Here is a 21,821-nt window from a genome sequence, read left to right on the forward strand (position 1 = left end):
TCATCACATGTCCATACCATTTCAACCTAATTTCCTGTACTTTCTGAGATATCTCTCTCACTTTTGTTGTTCCTCTGATTGTCTCACTTCTTATTCTGTCTTTTTTGTGACTCCACACATCCACCTCAACATTCTCCTTTCTGCAACATCAAACTTCTTCTGAACTCTCTTTACTGCCAATGTCTCAGCTCCATACATCATTGCTGGTCTTACCACTGTCTTAAAAACCTTACCATTAACCTTTGCCTTAATTATTCGATCACACAATACTCCTGATACCTTCTCCCACTTGTTCATCCACACTGTACTCTATGCGCTATCTACAGTAGTTTTCCATGTTGGGCTACCACTGATACAAAACATTTAAATGTATCCACTCTTTTCAGTAACTCTCCCTGCAGGCTTATTTTGAATCCTAATCATCATTAAACCCTATATATTCTGTCTTCTTTCTATTTATCTTCAACCTTCTATCTTCCCCATTCTTCCAACTTCATGTCATCTTTTCTGATGCTACAAAACACAATGTTAACAACAAAAATCAGATACTGGGGGATTGGTCTTTTATCCCTTGACTGAACACATCCATGATCAGATCAAGGAGATAAGGACTTAAAGAAGATTTCTGGTGAAGACCTACTTTAACTAAGATATTGTCTTTTACCCCAACATTGCTTTCAACCCGTGTCCTCACTTTCTCGTACATATCCTGGACAATCCTCACATACTTCTCTGGTACTCCTAACTCTTTCATGCACCTTGAGACCGCTTGATGCTAGACTTATCAATAAACACTATATGAAATCCTTTTTGTTTTTCTCAATGCTTTTGTATAGGTTAGGAGCATGTGCTGATACAGCGCATTGCTGCACCCACCACATGACAAACCAACTCAGGATCCCAGATTGGGACCTGAGTGTAGTCATGCAACAGGTGACACCTCAACACCACACAAGTTCAGATGGAATGGAACCAGTGTGAGGTTTTTTTTCAGTGGCTGGAGTGCCAATTCTGCCACCAATCTTCAAGTTTCCCTGCAGGTTGGAGGGCCTACTTGCAGGGCTGGATGCAGATTAACGTCATACCCAGGACGGAGCAATTGCAGGTTAAGGCCTTCTAAATGCAAAGACTGCATTAGTTGTTACCACTTTGCAACAATGTTAATAATACTTTAGTATCCAGAATGTTACCCTAAAGACATATAGGGGAGAATGGGTGATCAGCAGCAGCATGGCACATAGGTATGCTCTGCTCTGTATTCCATGAAGCACTGGAACATTTGTTTTTCACTTTAAAAGATTAGGAAAATATAATAAGGCTTGCAGGGACTCTTGGGACATTAGATAAAGAGAGTCTTGCAGAAGATAAGGGGGATCATTGCATGCAACTCTGGGAGGCAACTGGGGACATTTGAAGATTTAATATGACTTCAGAAACAGCTCAGGAATAACCATGGCTAGTCTGAGTAAATGTTACTTTATGAGGCGTTTTGAGCCAGTTAGGACCATTTTCCTACTCTGAGAAGCTTGATAAACATGGGCATAGGTGTCAGTCTTTAACAAAGCATTTTCATATAGACACTCATTCACTCATACAACAACAATTTAATCTTGTCAGCCATCCTAACCTGCCATTTTAGGATGTGGGAATAAGCTGAAGAAAAAGCACATGTAAACAAGAAGGAATGTGCACTGTATTCAGGCCAGGAATTTAAAAGATATGCCTGGAGCTGCGAAACAGCAGCTTTAACCAAGGCACCACTGCACCCTTATCTGAAGGTTTATAAATCTAAATATGTGTATTAATGAAACCTTTTTAATGTCAAAATCTTCTAATTGCAATATCTATTTTATGGATGCTATTTTGAAAGAGTTGCACATAAGGTAATTGGAAGAGGGTGTTTGTGAAGTCCTTGGGAAATGGGCATTTAGGTGAGCCATTTGTCCTAATAGATAAGACAACCACCTGAAAAGACAGAAAGGTGTTTTGAGTTTACACCTATGTTTTCTCTTTCATTTATGTCTTATTATTTAAAATAAACACACCATTTTAGCAGTGGACGTTCTCTTGGCTTTATTCTTGGTGTGGAAAGATATGACAAAAATGCTTTCTTATTAAAATATAATAGCAGATATTGACAAGGAGTTTGTTGATTTAATTCTCATCATTAGCAGCCAAGAAGCCTGTAATATATTGTCTTGTACTAGACAAATTGTCAGTGCAGCAACAATGAATACTGACAGAAACAATGAACAGTCAGGTGCAGCTGTTTCAGTGTTATAGGTGTAAACACCTGAAATTTGACCATCAACATGAGCTATTGAAAGAAAATTATATTCAGCTTCCTAAACTTATTCTGTGAATATGATTTAAATAAATCTAAAGGTTCTCCTAAAACAGGTATATTTTTACTAGCAAAATGGTTAAAATATTTATGATGATTTTGTGCAGTAATGCAGCAGAGCCATTACCACTTCTCTAGAGTCTGACCCTCACAGCTTTTCTGTTGCTCAAGTCTTGAACAACAGTTTCCAGTTTTCATTTAAACAAATATTTCATGGTGGCTGTTAATACAGCAAATTACCCAAATCAAATATCCATTAATTTTTAGATTTGTGTTTATTAATGTTTTGGGGAATAACCAACTGGAGGAGTAAAGGAAACACATTCACTTCCCTGTAGCACCTTTATCAAAAATGATGAATTCCACCTCCAAATAAGCATTTATTTTTGGGCACTTTGGTTTTAAATTAAAACCTGAGCATATCTATTCACTCTTAAGCGTTTATCTGTGGCACACAAGAAATCTGGTCTGTTACTGTTCTCAGAACTACATGCGGTCATAATGGAGTTTGTGTCTCCCCACTGGTACATATTGTGACTTTCTGGTCCTCATCAATGTTCCATTACTTTTTTCCATCTTGTGAAATCAGTTGGGAACCCCTTAGCTGTTTCAGCATATACTAATACAGTTTATAACAGAATAACACTATGCTTCAAGTTCACATTAGTACTCAACTTGCAAAACCACTTCTGTGATTTTTGCACTTTTCATTCATAGTATTTCATGTTGTACTGCTAAATCTAAAGTCATTTATATGCCTCCACAACAACAAAATAGTGCATTAATAATTCTAGGGCAAGAATGAAATTTTGACAAAGTTTCTCTTACTCCAAGAAGAGATCAGAGTGTCATAAATGGAAAAATAAAAATGACAAAAAATATATACAGTAGGCCAGGAATTTTAATTTCTTTAATTTTTTATTTATTTTAATTTTTTTTTAATTAATTTTAATTTCTTTTAGTAAATGGTAGGGGTACACTTTATTAAGGTACAGTGATAAATAATAAGTAATATTATCAGTATGAAATACTGCCCTGTGACTTACATAACATGTATGAAGACATTGGCAAGGATAGGTGAGTGAAGTATCCTGGTGTGAAAATTGCTAACAGCAGGATATAGGCAATACAGCACATTGCAAAAATGCGTGAATGTCAATGAAAGAAAATAAGGAGAGGACTGGCAAGTAGCTGCATATGGCTTTTAACAAGAACAAGTGGGACTGAAATGAGATTCTGGAGGAATAATGTAGGCAGATTTTAGTTTACTTTGGTGGACAGGCCACTTGAAGATAAATAAAGATTCTGGGGTGCAGGTAGACAGAAGCAACACGAACATATTTTAAACTGTTTTCATGGTAACTATTGAGGTTTGTTCCTAATCTCAGATAGGGATTCTGGGGTTTTCCTCAGGTATAATTTTGGGATAGGAATAAAGAATTTTCCCCATTGAGGATTACTGAATTTGGAGTGGGGGGCAAAAGCAGAATCTACCTGGTGGGTGGAAGGCATCAAGCGAAGGAAAATAGGAGAGATATGATAGAGGCAACTGGACTTTTAGATGGGCAAATGAACTTTTCATCCAACTGAATAAGGAGTTGGATTCTTATTCCATGGGTGGCATGGTGGCGCAGTGGTAGTGCTGCTGCTTTGCAGTTAGGAGACCTGGGTTCACTTCCCGGGTCCTCCCTGCGTGGAGTTTGCATGTTCTACCCGTGTCTGCGTGGGTTTCCTCTGGGCACTCCGGTTTCCTCCCACAGACATGCAGGTTAGGTGGATTGGCGATTCTAAATTGGCCCTAGTGTGTGCTTGGTGTGTTTGTATGTGTCCTGCGTTGGGTTGGCACCCCACCTGGGATTGGATTCCTGCCTTGTGCCCTGGGATTGGCTCCAGCAGGACCCTGTGTTCAGATTCAACGGGTTGGAAAATGGATGGATGGAATAGTATTGTTTGGAACTGGCTTTTTTAAGGGTGATCGACACACACAGCAACCCAAACAGTATCAAATAATGTATTTATCTGGAAATCAAAGAATCATTCAAAATGCTTTCCACATAAAGTAAACCCCAATAAGGTTTGCAAATTCTTTCTTTTTTTAAAACAAATAAAGATCTTAATCAACTGACAACATGTTTTATGTATCCGATTACAGTTCTGCAGCAAAGTGGTACATCGTCTAGCACTGGTGGAACACGGATCCAGCGTCGCTAGCTGGATTAAATGTCTAGTCACTTTTGGTGAAGTCCGCACGTTTTCCCCATCGTTGTTGGTTTTCCTACATGCATTCTGGCTGAGCTTCCACATCCACAGAGACATGCATCGTTAAACTGGTAACTTAAGACTGGCTCGATGTCAGTTTACGAATGTGTTCTGCGAGACAGAAAAGGGGCTCTATACTCTACTGACTTGGATTAACCGCTTTATTGTATGATTATAGTTTACGCAGGATTGAAAATACTTCGACGTACCTGAAATATTTAAATTTGTTAAGATTTAAATAATATTTTTTTAAATATTAAAAAAACCAAGAATAGTTTAGGGCAAATCGTTGCGAATTCTCAACCCATGGCTATGTGACATTTTCTCTTTCCTTCCACCGAAACCAGTTTTGTGACGACACTTCATTATTCAGGTATTGCATCTAAATGTATTTTTGCCTGCGGTTGTGGGTATTGTAGTCGAGTAGCTTGTTGCTTCACGAATCAAATGGAAACATTAAACTATAAATCCCAGAATGCACCTCTGTCATCCTGAATACCTGCTGTGCGTGTAGTCTGTAAGGTGTGTTTGTAAGTGGCGCTCCCAGTTTCAAAGTTATCGTGGTATGCTGTACGACAGCTGAATTTAAAAGAAGTACACGGATAAAAGAAAATAATTTGACGTGATTTCGGACAGGTACGTTTTTAGGAGTATTAGCTGTTTATGTAAATAGTAACAAGTTACCGACGTTGTATTTTGCTTTCTTCTAGCACGTAAAATGTCATGAGAATTTATTTGCATAGTGCACTTGTCATCTAATTAGTTAAATAAAATATGACAATTTAATTAGTACTTTAATTTTAGTGTCAGTAGTACAAACGTTGCTTTTATTTTTAAGCGTTTGTAAGCGTAAAGACGCATGGGTAACTTCGGCACGAAGTAAAGGAAAACAACAAGAATCAGAGTAGGGACTCGGTTTCTGTATTCTCAACATTCCTTGCTGTTGTAGGAAGTAGTGGGGTGGCGAACATGCGAGACACGTTTCAGGACGTCGTTGTGGGTACGCTCTGAAATAGAAGATTCTTTTCTTCAGGCATCATTAGTGTTTAATGCTGTGTTTTTTTGTTAGTGTCATGGTTTATATTTTCCACTGTTTATGTATTTACCCACTACGCAGTTACATTTACGTTTATATAAATAAGATTGCATCCTTAAATAGTGTAAACTCTGCGACAGTATCCCAAGCCTTGCTGAAATCGATTATTCCTGTTAGAGTGTGATTCCCCGCAATTTGTTTATTTTAATTCTTAGTAATATCCAGTCATAATCAAACCCACCTGCTCCAGTTTTGCTTTTTAGGTCGTGCAGTCTCGCAGCGCAATACAAATAACTAAATAAAATAAAAACATGGATTGGCACAATCGATGGGTGCTTGGATCGAGTGAAATTGTTTGGAACTATGGCAATTGGTTTCATCTTCCTCTATCTCCCACTCAATCATTCACATGCACCTAACCAAAGTGGAGTTGCCTCTTATGCCAACATGATTAGCAGTGGTGATCGTGTGCGTGACTGGGCAAAGATTAGAACTTGCATTACTAAACACCATACTACATCTGGACATACTAATTTTGAAACGGCCTCTTTGCAAAAAAAAAAAAAAAAATTGTTTGTGTGAACCCTTTGTAATTTTCCATGTTTCTGCATAAATGAGACCTAGAACCTCATCAAATTGACACACTTCTCCTAAAATGTCACTAACCCGTGAGTGGCAAAAGTATGTGAACCTTTGCTTTTAGTACTTTGTGTGACCCCCTTTTCCAGCAATAACTGCAACTAACTTTCTGGAAGGTCTTGCAGTGATTGTGCAGGTTGGCTCCATGCTCCCACTCTTGTCTGGGAGCCTCCTGAACCCAATAACATAACCAGATAAGTTTGGCAGATAAGGACAAAACACACACAAAGCAAAGGAATATTGAAAAGGTGCTCAGTGCGTTTATTAAAAACCAACTAAAGAAAACTGTGTCCAAAAGTGCAGTGCTTCAACATATTCCATAAATAAATAATCCATAAAGTAAATAGTGCTAGTGCAGGTGAGAATTATCAAATAAATAATAAATCCATAAAAATTAGATTAAAACAACTGGCAGAAAACTGTCTTTAAAAGCAATGAACCAAGGTTGCAGTCCTTAAAAACGGACATCTTGCCTTCCTCCCATCTTCAACATGGGCTCTTGTGGCCAAGGCGGTGCCTAATCAGCAGATCAGCCCGCCTTCAGTGCTTGTACTTGGCTTGGGCCACTTGCAGCCCCCTCTGGCTCCAGGCAGGGCATCCCATCGAGCCTCCGACTCCTGCTACCAGGCTTGCGTCCTTATGGTCCTTTGCACCACCAGCAGAATGGCCCTCTCGGCCTCACTCCGCTGTAGCCACGCTGCCTCACTTTGGTAAGTCGCTACAAATGAGCAGCTCTTCAGCCACTTCAGCTACCAGGTCACTCATCTGGAGTGGTCATCAGCCACTGAGCACCATCTGCACACTAGGAGGGACTTCCACCAGCTGTCTGCCTTTCATCCACTCATTTGACTTGCACCTGATCTCACCCTCACTCTCCATCTTTTAACCTCTGGCCTTTTTCTTTTTGATTTCCCCCATTTGCTTGTGCCGTCCCATTCTTCTAAGGCTCTGTGGGCGTTGCATCTTAATTGTGCACTGCAGGAAGGCGATGAAGCAATTGAGAAAGACTGCACCTTCACATGCAGGCGCATCTATCCCCAGTTACTACACCAACTCCCGCTATATAACACTTGCACATTATGTTGGAGGAACTTTAGCCCATTCCACCATGCAGTATTGCCTCAACTCAGGGATGTTGCTGGGTTTTCTCAAATGAACTGCACCCTTCAGGTCCTTCCACAACATTTCTATTGGGTTAAGGTCCAGACTTTGACTTGGCCATTTCAAAGCATTTATTTTATTCTTCTTCAACCACTCTTTGGTTGAACGAATTGTGTGCTTAGGGTCATTGTTTTGCTGCATGAACGAGTTTATTTTGAGAATGTAGTCCACAGACAGATGTCCTGACATTTTCCTTTAGAATTCACTTGTATGATTCAGAATTCATCTTCCCATCCACAATGACAAGCTGTCCTGGCCCAGTTGCTGGAAAATGGGCCCAAAGGATGATCCTGCTGCCAACATATTTCAGAGTTGGGATGTGGTTCTAATGTTGGAATACAGTTGTTTTTTTCTTTCTCCAAACATAATGCTTCTCATTTGAATCAAAATGTTCTGTTTTGGTTTCATCTGTACATAAAACATTACTCCATTAACTTTTAGGCTTGTCCACATGCTTTACAGCAAACTGTAGATGGAATCAGTGGCCCTGCCTTGCACGCCACTTTTTTCAGTGTTCTAATGCTGGATTGATGAACATTAAACAATGTCAGGGAGGCTTTTAGTTGCTTAGAAGTTACCCTTGGTTCTTTTGTGACCTCGTGGACAATCACACGCCTTACCTTGGAGTGATCTACAGTATGTTGGTCGACCAAGCCTGGGGAGAGTAACAATAGTCTTAAACCTCCATTTGTACACAATCTGTCTGACTGTGGATTGGTTCAGCCCGGACCCTTTAGAGATGGTTTTATAACCTTTCACAGGACAATGAGCATTAACAACTCTTTTTCTGAGATATCCTTGTCTGTGGTATGCTGTACAGATACTGTTTGAAGCTAAAGCCCTTGGCAGAACCCGGTTCTTTTATTATACACAGGGTGCCCATTCATACCTGATTATCATCACATTGATTGACAACACCTGACTCTTATCTCGCCTTCAAATTACCTGCTAGGTTTACATATTTTTGCCTCTCACAGATACATAATACTAGGTGATTTTTCTCAATAAATATTAAATGACCAAGTATGATAGTTTTGTCTTATTTGTTTAGCTGAATTTACTTTTATGACTTGTGTGAAAATTTGATGGTTTAAGTCATATTTATGCAGGATTATAAGAAATTCTGAAGGGTTCACTAACTTTCAAGTACCACTCAGTGTGTGTGTATATATATATATATATATATATATATATATATATTATATATATATATATATATATATATATATATATATATAAATTTCTCTAAGCACTCACTGCCTATCAGTACTGTACTAGAAAGGGTGGAAAAAAATCTAATTATTCAGTCTAAATTACATTAATTGTTTCTTAAAGTCATTCATAATAAACAACCATTAAATTGTGTGAAGGAATAGGTGGGCCACCTATGACCACCTATTCCCTTCACACAGTTTAACAGTTAACATTGTGAAATGTGTAACATGCATTAATATTCTGAGGCATTATCCACTTGACTTACTGTAAGTTTCAGATTCAGTCTCAACAGTCTTTTACAAAAGAACCATTGTTTTCTGTCAGCATACTCGGTTGGGTAAACCGTAATTCTTTTAATTCAGTGCTCTCTGAGGTAGTGTTTAATTTTCTCATGTCAGCAGTGCTAACATTGCTTGACTGAAAAGTCTTTTATGGAAAGGCCTTAACTATTAAAGGCAGATATCTTGGAATAATAGCAATAATTATAAATAGTTTCTTAAGTCATATAAAACATTATCAATGTGAGCAAGTTTCATTTTTGTTAAAGTGGGTTTAGTGGTAGTCCAATTTATTTAATGGTCAAGGAGATTTTTAGCACTTTGGCAATAATGTGACTGAACTTGTTTCGGCAGTTTACTTCAGTCATTAATGTTTTTTTCTCTTTTTGATTTTTTTTTTCACAAGCTAGAGTTCTATGAGTCCTTTGCAATGTTTTGAACATAATAAAAATGTAATTTGTGTTTCTGCGTAGTTGTGCTTTAAGTCAGATGAAGGAATGAATGTGACACTCTTAGATCTAGGTAGAATTTTCAGAGTAACTCCTGTTACTACTTTTCTTTTTTTCCCCTTGATTATAAAAGATGAGTGACATATAGTTAAAACAAACTAAGAATGAATTAATTTTAGTAATATATAGAACACTGAAATTGCGCTGTGAGGTTCTAATGATTGTTTAAGTATTCACGTTGTTAAACGTATCTTTTAGTCTTTTTAATGTAGGTTTTACTTCAGTAGTGGGTTTTCAAATTAAAAGTGAAGCAAATTCCTTTGAATATACAGTTTTTGGCAGTACCATGCCCAGGTGTTGATTGTCAACCTGATGTTGTTGTGATAGGTGCTAGAAAATGGGTGCCTGCCTGATGTGTTCTCTTTTTTTTTTTTTTGTTCTTTTTTTTTCCCTAGTGACATTGTATGGTGGTATTGTTTGTATGAGCTATTATGGCCTTATTGTAAGCCATATGTGACCATAACTTTTTAGTTAAATTCACTGTGTTTGTCTCACTCCTAAACTGACAACCATGCAAATTTGGCAATAAATGCTTATTTAGTAGCTGACGTGTATTTTCTAAGCATGACTTTCAAAAACCATAAATATTTGTGCATACTCCCCTAAAATGACTGATTCTCTGATAAATACAGTATATTACTTGGTTTATTGAATTGTTAAGTGAAAACTGGGGTAAGCAAACAAAGGTTGAAGCTTTCTTGAAAAACTTTATTTTTAAAAAATAATGTTATTTAAGACATTAAATAAACTGCTTTAAAACATTCATTTTTTGAATACTTTATTTCTTATCTAGCTCGGTATAACTGAGATGTATGCCTGGAGAGATGCGCTACTCTCCAATACCATGGGTGAAATTACCAAGTGACTATTCACCTGTTATAAAGATTATTTTATTTTTTTTAAGGTTTGCTAATGCTTACACTATACATTTAGGTTGACAGTGATATAGAAACCTGTTTCCTCTTTTTGAATTATAATTATTCTTTCATTAACAATATAACAATATATTTGCTTTTCACTTTTGCCATTTAGTAATATTCATTTGATAAAAGTATTTTAATTATTTTTTAGTTATATCCATCCATCCATTTTCCAACCCGCTGAATCCGAACACAGGGTCACGCTGGAGCCAATCCCAGCCAACACAGGGCACAAGGCAGGAACCAATCCTGGGCAGGGTGCCAACCCACTGCAGGACACACACACAAACACACCCACATACCAAGCACACACTAGGGCCAATTTAGAATCGCCAATCCACCTAACCGGCATGTCTTTGGACTGCGGGAGGAAACCAGAGCGCCCGGAGGAAACCCACGCAGACACATGGAGAGCATGCAAACTCCATGCAGGGAGGACCCGGGAAGCGAACCCAGGTCTCCTAACTGCGAGGCAGCAGCACTACCACTGCGCCACCATGCCCCCCCCTTTAGTTATATCACTATTGTTATTTGAATCTTATTTGTGTATGCATGGCTCCGCATTCATAATGGTAATAAATCATCTCCTTTAGGTCCGGCATGGTACTGTTTTTCTTAGTTAGATCCTTAAAAAGTTTGAAAACCACAAGTTAAAAGCATTACAAACAAAATGATTGTTGCATTCACATTTATTTACATGTAAATCGTAATGGGAACAACTAAAGTCATCACTTGTCAGTAAGCACACCTCACTGACAGGCTGGACATCTCTCATATAACAATGGGAATATATATGTGGATAATGGCATCCTTTACATGTTCTACAACTCTGTGATGGCAGTTGTGATTTTCTACACCGTACTGTGTTGGGCCAGTAACATCACTTTAAGAGAGGTTGACCAATCAACAAGCTAATTGAAAGGGCAGGCTCAGAGAATGAAAACCAAACTAATTGCTGTTATGAACAATGCTGCACATCCTCTCTCTCTCTCTCTCTCTCTCTCTCTCTGATACATTTAGAGTGACTGCTGTCAGCCAATGTTAAAAAATACTAGTGGGGCACCTATTTACCAAAAGCAGTATGCCTGTACAGTGCCTCACAGTAAGTGCCAAGTCAGAATTAATCTTTATTTTTAGTCAGTCGGGTGTGTGTTCAGACCATTGTGTATGTTTTTTTGTATTTGTTTATTTATTGAGCTTCTGCAAAAAAAATCCTGTGGTGTCAAAGATCTATATAACACCCTCCCTTCAACCAAAAATCATACTGATCAATGGTATTAATAAGAGTTTCTACAGTACAAATTGAGTCCCTGTAAAATCACGTAGTCAAAGTATGAATGGCATGATGACATGCTTCGTTAGCCTCCACTTTTTGTTGTAATCACTAGTAGCACACATAATGCAGTAGAACATGCCAGTGAACATTTAGTAAGTACTTAATTAAGTGCTTAATTAAGAAGGCGTCTATTCTTAACTTTATATCCTTTCTTTTTGGTGGTGTTTGCAAACAGATGGAAATGTGTCATTAGTCCAATCAGAGATTAAGAACACGTACTTGGACCAAACTTTTACTTGATAAAATAGCTGACAACACACAGTGCAGTACACTATTCAGCCAAAACTCAAAAATCTATTTTCTAAAACAGAGTATTTATAAAACAGACAAGACACTCTTTGAATAACATTTTCACATTCTCACAGATACTTATATCTAGTTATTTATTTCACATCATACATAATGTACCACTGGATATTTTGTAACTAATCTAATTTTATGACAAAGTGCATCCATTCAATTCTACAGTTTTATATTTGAGTTTTAAGGTTTTGCATACACAAAGATTAAAGTTTTAAAATCTCCTTCAGCGCCTTCTATCATTGCACAATTTGTTTTTATGTAACTTACAGGGAAAACTTGGGGGTTTGGTGGCAGAATTGGCACTCTAGCCACCATAAAAAAAAACAAAAAAAACCCTTGCGTTGTCCCAGTGTGGCGCTGAGGGGTCACATAATGCAATCGGATCCCAATCCAGGTGGTTTGTCTAGTGGATGCTATCAGCGCATTCTCCCAACCTCACTTTCTCTTTGTCTGTGCCTTAGAAATCACTTGGACGATTCAGCCATTAGTAATGAGAGTTCAGCTATGAGTTCAGGGAAGGGCTGGTATGACTGGAAGCCTGGGATACTTGATGTACCAGTTTAGTTTTGAATGACACTTTTTTTAGTTTTTTATCTGTATGAAATATGTACATATCTTGCTGACTGGATTTCTTGGTTGTATTAGAAGTCACGATACCTGATAATAGGTTTGAACAATTATTTTACGCATTTGGAGTATGTTTTTTTTTTTATTCAGCATGATGGTAAACACCTTACAGATCTTGCATTCATTCATCAGTCAGTCATTGTCTAATCCACTATATCCTAACACAGGGTCACAGGGGTCTGCTGGAGCCAATACCAGCCAGCACAGAGTGCAAGGCAGGAACAAACTTCGGGCAGGGCACCAGCCCACCGCTGGACACACACACACACACACACACAACCCCCAAGCACACACTAGGGACAATTTAGGATCGCCAGTACACCTAACCAGCATGTCTTTGGACTGTGGGAGGAAACCGGCGCACCCAGAGGAAACCCATGCAGACATGAGAAGAACATGCAAACTCCACGCAGGGAGGACCCAGGAAGCGAACCCAGGTCTCCTTATTGCAGAGCAGCAGCACTACCACTGTGCCACCGTGCCACCTGATTCATCATCTAAGTCATGGGTGGGCAAACTGCGGCCCGCCAGAGTATATTATGCGGCCCATAGGCACGCACATGTTGCGATCCTACGTTGATGTTAATTTTGTTCGATTAGAATTTTCACTATATTTTTGAAATTATAGTCCGAGTATTTGATTCAAATCTAGGGATATTAAATTGTTTTTTAGGGCTCCAGAATTGATTAGACATTAATCGTTAACATCCCTATTCGAAACTGCGTTTCCGCTCAACCGGAAGTGGCTTTTGTTCACATTTTGAAAGGTTTTGTAAAAATTGTAATTTAAAAGCAAATAGACGTTGATTTAACTATGAGTGCTGCCAAAAAAAGAAATATTGAGGATGAATGTCGTGTTTTTAATGATGAATGGACTGTTAAGTACTGCTTCACGAATGTTGGGAGCAAAGCAGTTTTTTTGCTGTGCCATGAGTGTGTGAACGTCTTTAAGGAGTACAATTTAAAAAGACACTAAAAAAGACACCACCAAACAAAACATTTGGATTTCGGGCACAAATTTAACGAACAAAGAGACAAAAAGGAAATGCCAGTAGTTGGTTAACAATTTAAAGAAGCAGCAAACTGTTTTCACCAAACAGTCTTTAATACAAGATGCTGCAACCAAAGCCAGTTTGGTGCTGTCTCATAGCATTGTAAAACGGAACAAGCCTTTTTCTGATGGCGAGTTCATCAAGGAATGCTTGTCAGATGCAGCAATAATTGTGTCCAGAACAGAAAACAAAATTTGACAGCATTTCTTTATCAAGGAGAACTGTGTTGAAAAGATAAGTGACCATCTGATGCTCCAACTTTGAGCTGCAAGCAAAGACTTTTTGTGGTAGTCTCTTGCGTTGGACGAAAGTACCGATGTACAGGACACGGCACAATTGTTGGTATTTATACGGGGAATAAACACCCGTTCTCGATCTTACCGAGGAATTACTTAGTGTTGAGTCACTCAAAGACACAACCACAGGCCAGGATTTATTCAGTGCTGCTGTGAACTGTGTTGAAAGATCTGGGTTGGTGTGGAATAAGATGGCAAGTGTAACAACCGATGGAGCGCATGCTTTAACTGGGAAAAACGTAGGTCTGGTGAAGTTGATGAATAATAAAATTAAAGAGCACCCTGACCACACCCTCTTACCTCTTCACTGTGTCATTCATCAGGAAAGTCTGTGTAAAGCTGCATTGAATATCAAGCATGTTATTGACCCAGTTGTCAGTGTGATAAACCTCATCAGAGCCAAGGCACTTAACCACAGGCAGTTCAAGGCACTGCTTGAAGATATGGAAATTGAACATTCTGATATCTACCACAGCAGTGTCCGCTGGCTGAATCTGGGCAAGATATTGAGGCGAGTGTGGGATCTCAAGGAAGAAATAGTTATGTTCCTGGAGATGAAGGGTATTGATTGTGACTTTGTTACTAACATTGTTAATGAAGAGTGGAAGTCAGACTTCATGTTTGCTATTGACATTATGGAAAAGTTGAATGAACTGACTCAAACTTCAGGGCAATAGCTTGTTTGCACATTAAATATATGTGCATGTTAAATCATTTCAGGCAAAACTCTCCCTGTTCTCCAAGCAAGCAGGTGAAAGCAGGATTTACCATTTCCCTTTGCTGAAACAGAAAAACCATTTCTGGTGAGACGGGAGGGGAGAGGAATCCTGTGAAGTCGCAGAGTGTCTCGCGGCAGCTCGATCAGTTTAAATGACCATGTAACCTAATCACTAATTCTTTGTCCATAAGTTTGATAATAATCAACCATGTACTATTCTACTCTTTTTTTTTTTTTTTTTTAAATGACCTTCAGTTTTTAATGTAGTTATTTATTCTCTAAAGGATAGTGCATGTTCCTATTTTTTCTTTGTGCTTTAATGACAAATATTCTATTGTATACAGTAACATTCAGTCTGTAGGCTGTATTTCAATATATTCTGTCAGTTTATCTCCTAATTTTGGTTGCAAGCTCTCAAAGGATGATTAACTGCTTTTATAATCTAAATGTAAGTGATGTGCTAAATGATCTCTTCATGCTTTAAGGGCAAAACCAACATTATTAGTTTTAACGTTTTTCAAGTGCTTTCTGGAAAAACATGAGTGTGTACAGTATAATTTGTGATAAAAATTATTTCTCCAATGAAGCTTAGACCTGTAAACATCACTAAATGAGTAATTATAATAACTTGAAAGTGAAGAAGTTCTCCACATGTATAACATCACATTTTAGTATAATGTTTACAGGTAGCAGTTACTGTTCCATCTTGTCCACATTTTACAGTCTACTTTTTAATGTTTCAGGTGTACGGGGAAAAAAATGTCAACTGTTCGAGCTCAGTCTTTTCATTCTGGGGGCATAGTACGAAGCAGATCGGAGGGAACGCTGATTGATCTTGATGATGAAAGTCCAATAAACAATAATTCTTTAAAAGGTACTGTTTTGTGGTACTTGTATTAAGAACTATAAGTAAACAAGTTTCGGCACTTAATAATAAAACATTGTTTTTCAATAAGATTTTGCTTTATTAAAATAATGTGTTGTATTTCATTCTTATGACAAGCACAATACATAAATACAACCCCAGATTGCCCTGACAAATATCTGGGATCAGCCACATACAGGAAAGTAACATAATAACTTTTCTGTCACCATTCTATGTATTTGTCTATCATTTCTTGCATGGACTGATCCCATTCTTCTTATCTCCTTGTCTTGGGGAAATAGATGCTGTTCCAGAAACTTCTGGCCTAAATTAGTAAGTAGTGTATTTGGATAAGAGTCCATTGCTGGAAATCCAGAAAGGCAGTGACTTGTACCACAGTAATTTAATGTAACCAATTAACATAGCATGCATGTACAGTATGTAAGATGAGAGAGGGACCAAGAGCACTCGATGGAAGCCCTTGTGGATACAGAACATATACAGTATATTCTACTCAAATTAATACTGATCCAAAAATCAATTCAAAATCTCATGAAGATATTTTTTTCTTTGCTAATTAGCATCATGTTTAGACAGTTTCAATATGCTTTTTAATAACCATATTACACAGTGGAGCAAAAGAAAATGTTATAGTCTGTGTAGCATTTTAACATTACTGTTTAACTTTGTGCTTTTGTACAGCATAACAACTCCATAATCATAAGTTATTTTTTGTTTCTACCTTATTTTTGACAACTACTGTAAAATAATGGGTGCCAGGTATCTGTATAAGAAGCTAGATCTTAGCAATGTTGTCATGTGGATTTTCTATACATAGATAATAATTAAATAGATAGATACTTTATTAATCCCCAAGGGGAAATTCACATAATCCAGCTACGGCTGCACGATAACAGAAAAAAATGATTATCACGATTATTTTGCTCAAAACTTTTATCATGATTAATAATGACGATTATTCCTTTGGTAATGAACTTTTATTCACTTGTGTATTCTTATTGCACTTTACAGCCACAAATAAAGATAAATAAACAAACCGAACATGTTTAGAATGGAGAGTTTTTCTTAGCTGTGGTAAATAAATAAAATTTGCCTCTTTTACATCAACTTGTAATAAAATCAAATAAGAATTAAAAATTTTTACATGTTACAGATTTTTGGCTAAGAACACAAGCCTGTCAATTTGATCGGGCTTTAGGGAAAACCGCAAGCAAGTAACTATATTTCCACCGGAACTATAAAAGCCCTCTCTGAACAAGAGGTTGTGGCTGGTATGCACAAGTATTTTTTTGCCACTTTTGAAAGCCTTGGGTAGATCTTTTCATGTTCTTTCCACCATTTTAATGGGTCCCCCTCACTATCCAGGTAACTTAACTGCAAGTAAGATTCCAGCTCACAGGCTACACTGGATTTCTGGTTTTAGGTGGCAAGGCTTGTTCAGCAGTTTTAAAGTAGCTTCCTAAAGTCATCTTTTTCTTTGGGGCACATCCAGCTTCAGCATCCTCCTCTCTTGTGCTGTTTCTTGGGGTGGCACCTAAACACAGAAAAAGGCATTTAGAACAAATTTAACTAATTGAGACTCAAAACGCTAATACAGATCTCAGTGCAGCTCATTTTTATTACCATCATTGCCAAAGTCTGCATCTCAGCTTTGAGTCTGGATTGAATTGTTGTTTTGTTGTCCTCAGCCGTGTATCTCATCTTAAATCGTGGATCCACTGTAGATGCCATGTCCAATAGAGCTTGGATGTCTGGGTCACTGTATTTTTCGTTTAGGTACTCCAAAATTTTAGACTTGATTGCTCTTGACAGGTCAGTATCCTCATCCTTAACTTTCAAGATTGATGCGTTGAAAAGATGAAGAACTGGCTTAACAAATGACACGCTGACGTACTTCTCGCCAGACAGTGCATCTATAAAATTAACTAGAGGGTGCAAGGATTTGTTTATTGCCTCTAGTACATCCATGTCCTGCCATGTTGGGATAAGATGACGAGACTTCTTGTCAGAGGACAGGACATGTGCAATGGCCTTTTGCTGCACGATGATTCTCTCTATCATGACCTGACGTGATCCCCACCTTGTTGGACACTCTGTTTTCAGTGAGTGCTCTGGGAGTTTCATCTCCTTTTGTGCAGCTAAAAACTCTCTCTTACGCTTCCAGCTGTAAGAGAAGGAGCTTGGCAACTTTTTACAGAGCCCCACAGCCCGGTCAATTCTTGGATCCTTCATGGCATTCTCTTCAGGAAATAAACATGATCAGAAAAAAAAACAGTAAGACACAGGAAGCCTCTTGTTGTTTATGCAACTTTTGATCAGAAATAAAAAAAAAAAAAAGTTTTTTATTTCACTAATTATATACACCTACATAAGACAATTATCAAACATTTATTAATAAATAATAAACACTCACTTATTCTATACTCATCTGGGTTCACAAACATTAACGTAATAGTATTTGACTAATCAAATATTTTTTTAACTTTTAAATGTATCTAATTTGATAGATTAGCAGAATAAAAATGATGATTATTATACTGTAGACATATGACTCATTGTCATTATAATGTGTCATTATAATCAGGGGTGCGCATAACTTTTTTAGTGTGTTCTTCAGGTGAGTAGCAGGAGCTGGTGTTTGGTGCGCACTCCGCAGCAAGGTCTTAATAAGTGCAGATCGCTCCCTTAAGGTTTTATTGTTTTTATCGTTATTGTGCAACTTGACGGAACACAAGGTTGCGTCTTGAGCGTAATATGCATTAAACAAATGTATTGCGTTTCATTAAAAATGGTATGAAAGAATCAGTTGTTCTTTTGTGATTAAACCGAAATAAAATAAATAGGGTCCTGAGTCGGAGGAAAATAAACACTTTTTGAACATAAATGCAGTACCTAAACTGAAAGGACATAAAACAAATGGTGAAGGTGAAATTTTAATCGCATGCTGTCAAAAAACGGTCACAGTCAAGAGCTCTTCTGTTTTGTACGCGAAAGCGCTATAGTAACAAAATGACGTTACACGTTCATCATTTTTGCCACGCATGTGTACCTGCGTACCAGTTATGTGCACCCCTGATTATAATATCACTAAAACAACAACAACAATTAATATTTTTAAATTGTCAAATTGTTTCAATATATCTGGGGAAAAAAACATACAACTTACCGATGGCTAAATGAAGTCTGTGACCAAAGCAGTGTAGCCTCGCCCAGTTATTCACAAATGCTGCCCTAATCATATTAGCTGTGTTGTCCGTTGTGATGCACACAAGTCTTTCTTCCACCAAGCCCCAAGCGGACATCTCTTCTTTGAGGCCCACTGCAATAAACTCCGCTGTATGGTCTTGTGGGAAAAACGAAGTTTGCAAAAGCTTGCTTTTCATCTCAAACTCGCTGTCAATAAAATGAACTGTCAAGCTCAAACAAGGTTCCGCAGTTCTGCTTGACCATAAGTCGGTCGTGGCAGCAAAATATTCAAGGCCGAGCCTGAGACTTTCTCTTTCTCTTTCTTTTCGGCATTTCGCATACAACGAGGGCAGCGCAACATTGGAAAAATGGTTGCGTGAGGGAATGCTATATCTTTGCGATCATTTTTTTTTAAACCCCTCACTGCTCACGGTGGTTATTGGACACATATCCTTGGCTATATGGTACGTGATCGCCTCTGTTATTTCCCGGTGTCTTTGCGAGCTAGGCAGATATGGTATTGCGTTGAACAATGTCCCTGATATTGTTGTCTGTGTTGTGGATGGCTGGTAATTTTTTGTTGTTGCTGTTTGTGCCTTCAGTCGTTGAAATTCTTGATAGTGTACTTTGTGGTGGCTTTTAAGGTGGTTAATGAGATTTGTTGTGTTACCTTGGGACGTTTGGACGGAACAGGAGCAAAGTTTGCACAAGACTCGTACCTGATCAATATCACATTCCTCGAAACCAAAATAGTTCCAGACAACTGAGTATGACACTTTTTTAGGAACTAACGATCGCACTTTTGCACCTTCCTCACGTTGCTCCGCCATCATATGTTTATTCTGACTGACTGTTATTGCTGCTATTGACTTCTACTGCTTCAGAAAGCGCTTGCAATCTAGACGCAGTAACGTCATAGTGACGCAGTCCAATCCGTAAACTCCGCCCATAAAAAACAGTTTGGTATTTATACTGTAAAATCGCGACGATATTTATTAACTGATCGTGGGTCTTAAATATCGTTATGACAAAAAAAAGATTAATCGTGCAGCCCTAAATCCAGCAGCAGCATCCTGATAAAAAAAAAAAAGCAATATTAAATTAAAGAGTAATAAAAATGCAGGTAAAAACAGACAACAGATTAATGCTCTTCTGCCATTCACCTTGACCTCCACTTATGCTGGTTACTATCCTGTACAAAGTGTAAGTTCATTATGTAGTTGTTACATTCAGTCAGCATGTCAGTGCTGCTTACATTCTGGTATGAATGTTTTGTCATATTTATGCCCCATTTTAAATAGTCTGGTATATCATACTTTTGCTCAATGTGTGCATCAGTACTACTTATCACTCTTCATATTCATGCCAATACTACAGTACTTTTGAAGTACTTGTATTCTGTTATCAGCTTCATTATATGATTCTCTAGATATGAGAGGAGTACTCTGTTATTTAGTAAAGCAGAACATTACAGCAAATCATCACAAATGGAAAAATAGTGCTGACTGGTAGATAGACTTCTTGATTACTAAAACACTGATTGGTTTTTAATCCGAAAGCAGGAGGCATGGTTGCATCCCTATCTAAAATGGAAGTGACCATATACTAGTCTAGAAAACCAATCATTACATATATGGTAGTTGACTATGACTTAGATTTTTTTGTTTTGTTTTTGACCCTTGTGTTGGGTTTTGTTCAGTGGATTTCAGTTTCCTCCAGATGAATTTATAAAATATGTCCGTTATTTTTCAGTTTGAATATTACAAATTCAATTGAAAGCTTTGAATATTCTCACTTAATTTCTTGTTGATTCAAACCACCCTTTGGGCTTGTGTGGCATAAATGAGAACTTTGGCCATACAGTATTATAAATGTTTTTAAGTTTGTGTGCTATGCTATGGGTTGGAGTTGACACATGTATACTTCAACCCTGCTGAAGCATCACCAGGGATTGGTATGCTTGTACATGAACTAATCATTGTAAAGGGTGGCTCCTGGCCAATGACCCTGCAGTCAGCAAAGTGACACCGTCAGAAGTGCGTCAGGCAGAAATGCCCAGCAGGTGGTCCCACCTGTGCTCTCGTTTAATGCAGTGATTTGGTGTATTTAGTGTAAAAATCTCACATATTATTATGCGTCGCTGCCATTGGTGGATTTGTCAACAGCTAGTGACATTACATTAGCCCTTTTCAATCTTTCTAAAAGAATAGTACTTCAACTCTGTTCATGGTTGTGGTATCTGTATTTTATGACAGGATAAAATTATGTTCTTCCTTACTTTATCTTTCGCTGTTTACTCTACATTAGCTAATATGTGGTCGTTTACAGTCCATTCTATACGGAAGGAGCCAATTCTTACTTGGGACCCATTCAATCGATGATAGCTCATCTGCTCTCTCAGTTCATTATTGGACATTGCACTTTATGTCTCAGAGCATCTGAGTGGTTTATATTCAAGTGCCTTTTCAAATTGTATTCTTTCATGAAAGCAATAGACTAATTACATAGCAAATGTCCTGGATTTGTTGAAACAGATACTTTATTTTTCAGTCCATTCATTATTAAACTGCTTTTGTTTAAGGTTGACGGACATTTTTGTAGGTTTTATGTTTTCTTTCAAGCTGTCAAAGAGGCAGAGTATCAGTGGAATCATAACTAAACTGGAAATTCCAGGTTGTACATGCACACATTCACCCAAGGATATAGAAAGCACTGCATGGCCACTTTGTGCAGCCCCATTAGTTGGGAGCAGGCTTGCAGTAACCAGAATGAAGGCAATTTTATACAATAAGAAGTGATTTTTTTCTATATAAACTAGCATTCAGAATTTAGGAATCCCTCAGGAATTTTCTTGTTTTGACAAATTGATACTTTATTTTTTATAAAGGTATCATTAAATGAATTTACAGCCAAGATATTACTAATGTTGAAAAATAATTCTTACTCATGATTTTACTTTTTTTATACACTTCAATTTGGATGAAATCTGGTCTAACTCAAATCCTTTGTAAATTTCACACATCATCCTCCACCATCCAAGATGTGTAATTGTGAAT

At 37.7% G+C, this 21,821-nt stretch overlaps 1 protein-coding gene across 1 annotated transcript in view; it reads left to right on the top strand.

The window, feature by feature from the left end:
* The first annotated feature begins 5,108 nt into the window (after positions 1–5,108).
* Positions 5,109–21,821, top strand: part of macc1 (MET transcriptional regulator MACC1) — a 30,738-nt gene continuing 14,025 nt past the window's right edge. The window contains exons 1-2 of the mRNA XM_039737049.1: positions 5,109–5,239; positions 15,437–15,567. Of these exons, the coding sequence (XP_039592983.1) occupies positions 15,453–15,567 (115 nt within the window). The 5' untranslated portion in view covers positions 5,109–5,239; positions 15,437–15,452. The remainder of the gene's footprint in view (positions 5,240–15,436; positions 15,568–21,821) is intronic.

Source organism: Polypterus senegalus, chromosome 15 (assembly GCF_016835505.1).
Source record: "Polypterus senegalus isolate Bchr_013 chromosome 15, ASM1683550v1, whole genome shotgun sequence".
NCBI lineage: Eukaryota > Metazoa > Chordata > Cladistia > Polypteriformes > Polypteridae > Polypterus > Polypterus senegalus.